Source organism: Macrosteles quadrilineatus, unplaced genomic scaffold (assembly GCF_028750875.1).
Source record: "Macrosteles quadrilineatus isolate MER2022 unplaced genomic scaffold, UCM_ALF_1.0 Scaffold_3__2_contigs__length_128488019, whole genome shotgun sequence".
Classification (NCBI taxonomy): Eukaryota; Metazoa; Arthropoda; class Insecta; order Hemiptera; family Cicadellidae; genus Macrosteles; species Macrosteles quadrilineatus.
This window is the reverse complement of record NW_026542596.1, coordinates 126,712,506-126,724,475: the sequence shown is the minus strand read 5'-3', so window position 1 is coordinate 126,724,475 and position 11,970 is coordinate 126,712,506. Positions and strand designations below refer to the sequence as shown.

The 11,970-nt window shown below is 33.4% G+C and overlaps 1 protein-coding gene across 1 annotated transcript; it reads right to left on the bottom strand.

Annotated features, from left to right (window-relative positions):
* Positions 1-4,670: 4,670 nt before the first annotated feature.
* Positions 4,671-10,001, bottom strand: LOC128988376 (uncharacterized). The gene is made up of 4 exons (XM_054409620.1): positions 9,815-10,001; positions 7,059-7,177; positions 6,501-6,591; positions 4,671-4,952 (listed from the first exon to the last, which is right to left on the bottom strand). The coding sequence occupies exons 1-4, from the start codon at positions 9,905-9,907 to the stop codon at positions 4,806-4,808; spliced, it is 450 nt and encodes a 149-aa protein (XP_054265595.1). The 5' UTR covers positions 9,908-10,001; the 3' UTR covers positions 4,671-4,805.
* Between the last annotated feature and the right edge of the window lie 1,969 nt (positions 10,002-11,970).

Sequence of the window (11,970 nt, the reverse complement as noted above, 5' to 3'; positions counted from 1 at the left end):
TGACATACTGTAGGTTTTAGTAAAACCTACGTTTATAGATTAGAGATTTCCACTACAGGGTGCGCAGCAGTAGGATAAACCAGGGAAAAACAAAAGTATACATAATCTTCATGGAGCATATTCAGAACGCTGGATTGGAAAGCCAATTCATAGAAGGTTAAATTTTCCCTCCAGTTCATTGTACTACACATACACATACACTGGAGCTTTGTGCCTATTTTACTTACTTTATTTTATTTCCTGTTTAGCATTTAAGCCAACTTAACTTGTGTAAACATAATATAACATGAGGTAAAACAGGTACAATAAAGGTTAAGCAATCAATCAGCAAATATTGGAGCATTGTTTATTCTCAATCATAAAAGTAATTGCTAACTTTTAATTTGACACAAAAAATACACATACCACTCTTAGTTGACTAGACAGTTACATGAGTAAATAGTGAGCATGAACAAGAGTCATCACAGCCTTAAGCTTTGATACATAAACAACCTTCCAAACTGTACTAATAGTTTTTATTGTTTGTGAAATCAAACAGTGAAAATGTGAATAGTCTTCATTATGATTCACAAAGCAAGCATACACTAGATGACACATTGAAGAAAAACTTCTTTGGTGTAAAGAAAGTTTTTTTTAGAGATACAGGTATATCTCTACTTAAGAGTCTTCCGTAGTGGAAGCCATGTTGGATTTCTTCCCCATAAGAACAATGTTAACTTTGGGTCCAAATATCTCATCAGTAAATTGTCATATAATTATGGATAAGGAGTTAAATTTGAGGAATTGCGGTCCTCTAGAGATTGACGTTTTTTATTTCACAATTTTTAATTTTTATAATGAATAATTGATTATTAATTAGCTTAAAATTAAGCTAATTATTGAAAGGAAATGAAAATGGATTTTTGAAATTCAAAAACCTCAGTCACGAGTATATTATGTTAAAAATACGAATTGTAAATTTCAAAGCTATATCTTAACAAATAACGCCGTTACGTGTCCACAAATGATGTAATGTTTAACATTGTTCTTAAGGGGAAGAAATCCAACATGGCTTCCACTACGGAAGACTCTTAAGGTGTGTTTAGCTTGGAGCGACAGATAAAGGGTTTAAGTTGTCTTGTTAAGCTCAAAACTACTGTCACCAGTCTTGAGGTTCTGCCCTGACCAGCCACAGTGAGGTTATAACTACGTGAAAATAAATCCTAGTTCATCTATTCTTTTGGTCACGGGTTGTAATAGCATTTGGCTGACAAGGTTTTGATATTTCAATTAATTATATCAATGAAAAGTATTAAAGCAAAGTATAAAATTAAATTGAACCCCACAGAGAAGTAAGATACAGAAGAAACACGATGATGGGACAACCAAGCGCTTTCAGCTCTAGTTTGTCGTGAGGAGCAAGGAAGAGCCTGAGCGGTGCAGACTGTTCCTATCGCACAGAGCACAGCATCGTCTACTGTGAGCTTTTTTTTTTTGAAAACTGTTAACCCAACGTTATAAACCAATCCATAATTTTAACTTATCTAGGAGGAGAAACTAATCCAACAATTCACAGAATATAGATAAAACAGTTCTTGAATCAGAGAAAAAGATATTCGTGACAAGCCCTCCAACATAATTTAAAGCCCTCCAAATATTTTGTTGCAAGGAGGGTAAAATTCTAATCGTGCATATAAAACCACAAGAGCACAAACCATGAATCAATATTACATAGCTGGGATAAAGACGCCTGCTGTTTTTTTTTTTTTTTTTTTTTTGAGAAAATGTTCGTACATGAGGGTGAGGAAAGCGTTAAACCTTGTCTTAGACACCATTACTAGTGATAGGCACCACTTAAGTGTGCCATTGAATGTTTCTTATGTACCTTACTCAACTCATCTGTGCTATACCCTCATCAGTTTTGTGTTGAACGAGTTTTCTGCTTATTAGCATTTAAGAATCCTAGGAATTATTTGGCTTTCGATGCCTCACTCAGAAGAAAATTTACTAGCTTATTGATTACCGGTAATTATGGATTAACACCATACACTTATGTAAAACTCAACAATTCATCTGAGAGAGTGCAGACGCTAAAATCAACAGTTTACATCAGCTTAAGTCGCACCAGTCGTTCCTAGCAAAACGCACCTTTACAAACTGTTATATATTCTCTAAATCTATGAATGGTAAGACCACAGGTTGGTTTCAGCACCTTTAACCTAAAGGAGAGGTGCTGCCACCTAGGCAGCAATCCTGTGAACTACAAACTTAATCCTCATACGCTTATAGTCTTTTTCCAAATAAGGAAAACATCATCATGTTTATGGTTTTGTAAACAGTACAATTTCAATGAAAGTGTTTGCTAGTTATTTAAAGCAGCAAAAATATAAAGCGTATTATTGTTCGAAAATTAAATGCACAAGAACTTACTGTACTTAATAATAAATGTTAGTGGAATACAATTTATTGTGCAAGCTCATTGTAAAGTAAGTCTTCAATTAAAAGTCAAGTTGTTCGCTTGACATTGCAGAAAGTTTACTAAAAAGTTTAGGTAATATCCTTAAAACCTGAATACACCAATAATTTGTTGTACATTTAAACACATTTTACATGAAATACTCGGAATACCCAATACAGCAAAATGACACTGCTTAAGTCGAACATTAGCTATACTAGTAACAACTACACTTTAAAACTATTCCTTAAAATGTAAAGCTTAAGCTCTTCTCAATTTACATTCACAGCTATAATGGATGGAATTTACATAGACTAGTTAGTAAAGATTAATAAATTGTTAATCTATATTCAACTAATTAAAAAAAAAAAAAAAAATTCTAGCATTTAAGCAACATTGAGTAGGTACAGGTTTACAAGTTGAATTCCATTGATGTAAAATTATTTTCCTAACAAAAAATTTGTTTTGATGTACTCATATTTATAAAAAGGGCTTACGAGATGTGTAAGGTTTTCTCATAAATGAAGATACAAATATTTTCAATTGTATCATGATAGACTGAAAATATGTATCGTAAAAAATGATTAAACAGATTAATATAATCAATCAAGGAGGCAGTGATATAACAAATATTCAATTGACTCCCTCAGAGATACCATGATAGGTTTGGTAAAAACAAAAACACTTGCACAATTAAACCACTATATAAACCAAAACCACTGGACTTTGAGAGTGTAAATTACACCACTGCAGGTATACTTAGGTGTTATAATTTAGGAGATATACTGAAAAACAGAACAAGTCAGGTATTGTAGAAGCTAAGAAAATCACCCTTAAAACGGTGAAATTGACACATTTAAACCTTTTACAAGTGATCCTTGATTAAGTTAAGCTCCTTTGAGCTCCAATCTTGGCCAAGCAAGCTAGTTGAAATATTAGACAACGCCATTTTCTTAATTTGTCATTTTGCCCTGTAATATTTTAGCTTTTAGCCAGTCCCCAACCGAATGCGACCATTATTATTCTCATTACAGTAGCTGAAAATAATGTAAGGAACAACTCTAGGGGGACTCGTAGGGAGGAGAACGAAGACTCAGTCTACCATAGAAGAAGAAAGAAAGAATACCAGTCTTCTTTCTTCTTCCTACTAATAAGGTCCCTAACTGGGACGAAATATTAAGTTTTCTGTTTTGAGTTTTATGTTTGTTATATTGGTTTATTTGTGTTGGTTTTATCGAGTGGGTCATGGACTCCATTCATGTCCATCAACCTGATTGACTTTAAAAGTGGTTGACTACTCAAACCTCAGGAATCTAAAATACAGGTCACTATTTAAACTTTGCGTCAATTTTTCTTTGACTTCCAATACTGTGATGAGAACAATGTTGATGGGTTGGAACCAGCTAGAATATTAGTTGCTGAAGTAAAAAAATAATAAAAACAACGTTGATCTCAGAATTGTTTGGCTTTGCGGGAGCTTGACGGACATTTTAATTTATGGAAACCCCTCTTATGATAAAGTTTGTACTTAATAACTTCACATAAGAATTTATTTGTTGTAAAATAGTTTTTAAAGACCAAAGGGGGTAAAATAGTCTTTAAAGGGCCTTTTTTGCATTTAAATTTCAACTCGGGAGGCAGGAAAATCTTACAACTAGGTAATGTTAAAACTAGGAAAAAATTCATCCTATGATATCTGGACGGATCTTATTAAAAGTTCTCACTCGAAAGAAATTGATAAAAATTATAAAATACTTCAGTGGTTAAGGCAGTTAACATCTATAGAATGTGGAATTTTAGTTAAACATTGAATATCATAGAGATACTGATTAATAGCAGGCTAATCAAAAGAAATAATGTACCATTACATTTTACTTTCTAGCAGATAACTGCTTTCTTGTCTATATGAAGGTTTGGCTGGAATATATATACTTATGTAGTAAAACTGAAGATGTACATCATAGATGTTCATAATTTGCATAAATTATTTTCTATTGAAACATGATTGGTTTCATTCAAACATGACTACACAAAATATTATTTAAATACCATTAAGTAGACATTGTGTCTTTACAAAATTAATCCTAACACAATAATCTGTCAAGGGCTAATATACGTTAGGTTCTGACAACTAAGAGGAGATGGTAAAATTTTAAATTTATACTTTTTATACTTTCATATTCCTAATGGATATAAAGGATAATCTTTGCACTGATTGGATTTAATATTTGGTACAAAATAGCTGTATAGGTAATTTTTGAGTGCTTAAGACAAATATTGTTGTTTCCTGTTGGTAACATTGGGCCACCGTGTATACATTATACTTGCATGTTTTTAAGCGGCTTACTCTACTTCACAGCGTCAAGGATTCTTAGGAGTTGGAGAAATCAGTTCTCTGGATGATGGCAAAGTGTGTTGTTTGGTAACTGTTCTTCTTCTTGTGTCCTCGCTCTAGTGATCCAGTCATCATGTAGCCCATGTTGAAGTCTGCCATCGTCACGTTGGATGTTAAACTCAACTAGACACATTAAACAGCTGATTTAAGAAAAATGAAGAGTTGATGCTACCATAGACAAATAGAATATATAGAATGTCAAAGGAAGGTTACGCTTGGAGTGCCATGTAGTTACGGCGCACAGCTGCAGGCAAGGAGCCTTATGCTATCAGCAGACGCTGCAGCGGTGTGCGCCTTAACTACACGGCACTCCTAGCGGTGGACGCCGGAACATATGCTAACCGCAGCACTGCTGTCGGTCTATTTTCTATTTTTGCCAATGATACTATCATATTGACTATTATATACCTAAGTAGACATAACATCTATATGGACCAGTGTCACCAATATTTTAGTAAAAAAAAACTTAGTTGTGTGAGCTAGTCACAGAATGTGCTAGTGTTTAAAAGAAAGTTAAAATTTTCAATCTTATAGTTTTTGTTACTGACAAATTTCATGAGTCATAACAGTTGCTATAGCTCATAATAAGTCATTCAATCAGTTTGACTTGGTAACAAATTTGTGAATTTGACAGAAATTGGAAAATTTAGGTCAGCACAATCTGTTTTGACTGAAATTTATTATTAATCACGCTCACATCAACTACGACGATTTTGATAAAAAAACTGAAGACAGATTTAACATGAGGATGGCATGTCTAGCTGGATCAAAAGTCAAAGATACTTCTACGTTAACACCATGAATATTAGAACAGAAGTGGTATGCATCATAAACAAATTACCTAACTGACCCGAATCCTATACTAAAAACATTAACATGGATTTATTTAGACAGTTCCATTTCAGTAATGTTATGTAATACTGTATCCTTACTTTAGGGCCATAGTAACATAATTTGTTTATGTTTATGAATCATTTACTGTTTCTGTTCTAATATTCATGGTTAATACTGAGCACATTAGATGGTTTGTAATCCTAGTGTGGCTACAGCAAAGTTATATGGCTGTTTCACTAAGCTTCGAGGTCAAAAAAACATCATCTGGACTTAGGAGTTGAGCTAACCCACTAAATGCTTATAAAGGGCAACAACTCAATGTGATGAGGCTCATGTCTTGATTTCGGTTAACAGTTACTGTACTTGACGTAAGTTCCGGTATACCCAATGAGTTGTCAGAAAATGAACCTACCTACGTTTAGTGTGGTTCAAATCAAAACGAACCCATTACAGAGTAGCTGCAACATTTTTACTGCTGCTGTTGGGTCAGAGATTGAGGTCTGGTTTCTGCCAATGAACTTAACTAAGGACATTGCTTGGGTTGTTTCGGACAGGAATTGGTTCTCTATGGGCTGGGTATTTTGCAATGATGGATAGGAACTTCAGCAGATTTTTTAGATGAGAGGCATTATCCAAGATCCGATTGTGGACAAGTTAAGGGATTCTGCTAAGATTGTTACCACAAATTTGCAGTAAAATTAAAAAATTAACACTACAGCAACCGGGGGAACCCCGGTATTTATATGTTTGGCCAATAATCAGTGTTACGGTATACAGACGTTTTATGACAAAACACGCATGAAACCGTTTTTATTTTGTAAAGGTATCAATATTTACCTTAAAATCAGGATCAATGTTCATCTTCTTGAAGGAACCAATGATGCATAAACTGTGATCGGAGCTGATCATTTGAGCTTTTGTGGTAAACCTGCAAAAACACAATACATAAGTAATTGTTGCTTTTATAAAAAAAAACTTGTGTGGTTTTTACATCACTTGGTGCACCAAAGACCAAACATACCACGGCATGTGTCTGCAACAGATTTACCATGCTGCTCCAATTTGTTAAGCTGTGTATAGAAAAATAGATCATCATTTTATAATCTAAGTTGGTTTATAAAAAAATGAACTCAGACGACAGTTGTCTTAAACATTATTCTGTTGTGAGGTATTGCAGTGGAGTTATGAGGTATCGGTACCAGTCTGTGTAACTTGCCCTATCAATGGATGTAAGTAGAATTGTGTTGCTTACTGTTGAAAGCTGGACAATTAGGAGCTCATAGTAAATCACAGGCGATTTGTTGAACAAACATCTTTCCTAGATAATATTGTATTTTCCGAGCAAAGGATTCCTGACAAACTGGATTTTAAAAGGTTTTTCACACACACACTTACCTCCTCGTGCCTGTGACCTCAATGACCTTACACCTAGACCAGCTCCACCAGCAAGGCGCCAGTATCCAGTAGGATGACATGGCGCTGCGGGCCCAGCCTTCCTCCGGATATAAGAGCACCTACACAGGGACAGTACAATGTACCAACATGAAGTGAAAAAAACTAGTTGATAAAAATTAAACAGCATGTATACAGATGTAAAGAATAACACAGGAATTTACAACACACACAGGCTATCCAAAGGGGGGGTTTGAGGGCCGTTATAATGACATGATTTGTATTGCAATCGAATGCCAATTGTGTTTTATAAAATATATATTAAAGAGGTAAATTTTTATTTAATTTTTTTTACAATTTCATTTATGTTAAGTTTTAAAGATTAATTAATCATAAATAAAATGAAAATTTTAGGTCAGTATATGTGTGAACCAAGACAGAAAAGCACTGTATTTAGTAGCTAAAAACCTTGATATCTAAAAACAACATTTATTTTAAAATTATGAAAAAATGTGTATAGGCATAGTCTTAGTTCAAATAATAGTAAACTATTTTACAATTTTACGAGGGGCAAATTTTTTTGGCCTCACCACCTTAACAGCGATAAATACACACTTGCACAGTTTATCTGCATTTTGACCATTTCAGTACTAAAGTCAAAAGCCTGTGTAGTTACATAGCAGAAATATATCAACCATAATGCTACTACATTCAGGCTGGGACTTAATGGGGCTACTGGATACGGTCCCACAGTCTTCGTTTTGATATGATAGTGTTTCCAAATGTTGAAAAGATTTACTTGTAAATGCAGAGTTTTGGCTAAGGGAGTATGTTTTATCAATGGTAATACCAACACTGAGAATGAAAAATAAAAACTGATCACTACACAAAAAAATTATTTCAAATCAATGCTCGTGACAAAATTGTAAATATTGTAAACACTTCAACAACAAAACGCGTTAAAACGAAAGCCTTCAAGTTTAACAACGCAATTCGGATACAGAAATCTTTTTGCCTATCCGACACAATAAGGCTCTGCTGTGTGGCTACAGGCGGTTTCACTCTTTTCATTAAAATATCTGTGAAGTCATACTGAAGTTGGAAACTCTAGATTTTTGACTTGGAAAAAGTACATTGTTCAATAAAAAAGTTGTATAGAAATCTAAAATATCAAGAATAGAAATTTGATAATGTTTTTGCAGTTCGTTGTACAATAACTTACTTAATCGTATACATTTGATAATTTAGAATCTATTTAATAGCCAAGCATGTTTCTTTAAAACCTTTTTTCTCAGTTTGTGTGCATCGCAGGGAAAATCTACGCATACTGTTAGAAAGATGTTTTCCTATAGGTGTGCAGAATCCCTTTAAAAATTAAAATAGGCTCAAAAATAAGCACAGCAAATGAATTTAAAATTTAAACAATTAACATGAGCCCTATGGGTGACGAAATATAAACAGGAAACCAAAACAAATGGAAGAGGAAATTCCAATCACATGTTTTATTTACAGCGTGGTGTGATAATAGAGAAGTCTGTTCATTAGATATTTTTTGTCGATTTTTCGACCACTGGACTTCCTCTTGTTAAATTAATTGTACAGACTTGTTGAAATTACGTCTTAAGCTAAAATTAAAGTAGTCTGTATATGAATTGCATTAAATATAATCATAAGTTTTATTAAAATATTCGTATTTAATCTGAATACACTAAATATTAATTTATCATAGTCTTACATAAATTTAAACACATTTTTCATGAAATTGTAAATTAATGGTCATAATTATAGTTCATATACTTTTTGTATAATGATGTGTAATTTGTATACTTGGAAGACGGAAAATATTTCTGTGCACTGCAAGTAAACTTATTATTCTGAAAATGTGTGTCTTTTGTTGTTTCTTTACAAACTAACTACTCTTATAATTTTCGTATCACCTTGTATAGGATCGCCATTTTTATGACTACGGATACACTGAGAGAATAATATTACTGCCATTCAATTTAAAAAGCCTATATCTTTATATTTAAACGGACTGGGAAAATGACAAAAATTGTTTTTATAAAGAAAAAATGGTCCTAATAATCACCGGGTTTGATGCTGGAGAGCCACAACATCGAATTTACATTCAGAAAAAAAAATATTTTAAAAGATCAGATGTCATTTATTTGCAAATTCAAACGTGAATTCGTATTTTTTGCAGAAACCAATTCAATTCGTTTAATTACACGAAATGGTTTTAAGATATGGCATTTCCCAGTCAATATAATTTTTCTTTAGCATTGCTGGTGTTCTTACAACATATCTGTGAATATAGAAAATGCCATGTGAAGAATACAAACAATATGATATTGTAGAGTAACCTTATAGAAAACGAGTTTCCGAATCCTTAACTCAACTAATTCAAATTGTTTAGTTACCCAAAGGGGTTTTAAGATATAAAATTTTCATGCTAAATACCATATAACTTTCTATATATTGTTTGAAGAAAAATATTATTTGTTTACACTATAGCAAAAATACTTTGTTTCAGTTACGTAAGAAACACATTACTTGTAATTTTCATTAGTTAAATAATTTTAATTCTATCTCGGAATATGAATATTGAAAAATCTATGTAAAGAATACAAACAATACGAGAGTGCAGCACATCCTTATGGAAAACGAGTTTCCGAATCCTCACTTATAGCGTCGTCTTCTGAGACATTGTTGGTATATAAACATCCAATGCTACCTTGATATCACCACTGTCCACGTACCTTGCACGGCTGCCTAGAGGTGAGGAGATGACGTGCTGAACACCGGGAACGTCGACGGGGGAGAGGAAGACAACAACAGCCTTCCTCAGCCATAGCCTCAGCACTACTATATCAGCTTCAGCAGCTGCGCCACCCCTACTGTCGCATCCTTCGATATATCGATGGTTTACCGACTACACTGTCGAATTTGGAGAATATATTCCGGTATCAGTTAATCTACATTAGCTGTAAGAATAATCTTCATTGCCAAATTTGTATCAAAGCTTTGATTATTTAACCACGTGGCTATCAACACAAAATAATTGGATTGTAATTTAATAACCTGGAGCCTAGATTTAAAACGCATCATGACGTGTTGTTTTTATACTTAATGTATATATTGTGGTTTAAAGATTTACGCCAAATAGTTTCTCGATTCCTGAAAACATTAATGAGCGAGGTTCCTAGAAATGTCTCGTATGTGTTCTCAGAGGTTACGTTTCTCAGAAATTACCGTTTAAGCAAAGTTTTTGCGATTTACTACAAATTCAAAAAATTGTTACACTCTGAGTGATAAATTATGAAACTAATAACCCTAATGTTTACAATGTTGGGTGTTTGTAGAATTGATAAATTGTAACAATTAAGTTTGATGTTTAGATCAAATTGAAGAAAACTTACAAGGTCCTCTCAATTAGGCATATCAGAAAACTACTCTCAAACTGCAATCACATACTGAATCAATCACTTTGCCATTATCATTATTGAACAAAACTCTTATGTACTTTCACATTTTATACAGACTATTATCACCAAAATGCAACACTAACTGGTTTTTAATCGATGTGTAACTATTGCGATAGTCGTATCGAAATAAGCCATCGATTGGTGACATTCCGATACACACAGTCTCCACGGCTACACCCCGTCCTACAAACATCGGCTCCCTCCCTCTCACCCTCCCTCTTACCCTCCCTCTTACCCTCCACACCAACCCTTCTACTACCCTCAGGCCATCGTGACAACAAATGTCGCCTCCGTCACTTCATTATTCGCCACCTCTCTTGTCTCCTCTTTGTCTCTTCTTGTTTTCATTTTGCCTCCTTTCCCTCGACTGAGTAGGAATAAAACGCTTTGCAGATTGCTTTGTTTGGTTTGAGGTGAAATCGTGAATAAATCACGGAAGGCGGGAAATATTGGCTTTTTGCCATGCGAGAACATTGTTTGACTGTTTTGTGTAGTAAATCGATGTTAGAGTAAACAACATTACAAATGTTTTGAATATCCAATACGAGCTATATCTGTCTATCTGCCTGTAATGTTGGACCGAATCTGACATGGATGTCTTAATCTTAATCTGATGTCATGGACCGAACAAGTAGATTGTGTACATAAAAAGGTCTATCAGATATTATATAGATTAAAAAGATTATGTTTTAGACCTGATTTTCGAATAAAGAAACTTCTTGTATCCACTCTAACTTTTCTGTTGTTTGATTATGCTTTAGCGGCATATTGTGATGTAAACGAAACATTGACAATGAAGTTACAAAGAGCACACAATTCATGTTTAAGGTATATTTTTAATCTATCTCTTGATGAACATGTAACAAGATATTATAAAGAATTAGGATGGCTTAAGATTAAGGAAAGGGTAGAGTACAATGTTTTGTCCTTGATGTATAAAATTTTAGAAGATAAAAGACCAGACTATTTATATGAAAAATATGTTTTGATGAGACAAGTTCATTTGAGACATACTAGATTTAGTGACAATTTGCTACAAATACCTATACATAGAACAACAATTTATAATAGGTCATTTCATGTACAAACAATATGATTAGTCAATAAGTTGAATGACAGCCTAAAAACTGTTACAACTAGCGCATAATTCAATAGAATGTTGAAGAAATCCCTTTTGTTAAGATATTAAGCCCTTTTCTCTATCTCTCTATATTAAAACACTACTTTATTTTCACCAAACATGTATAAAACGAAGCTAATTTTGTGGTATCTTTCATTGAAAAATAATTTTAAAAAATAAATAAAAATTTAAATGTATCTATAGATTAGAAGCAAACATGTTTTGTGTTTTGCAAATATTTTTTTTTAAGTTTACAATTTGTAAAAGCAATTTTCTTTTAGTTATAAGGTAGTTAAGTTGCCAAGCCACA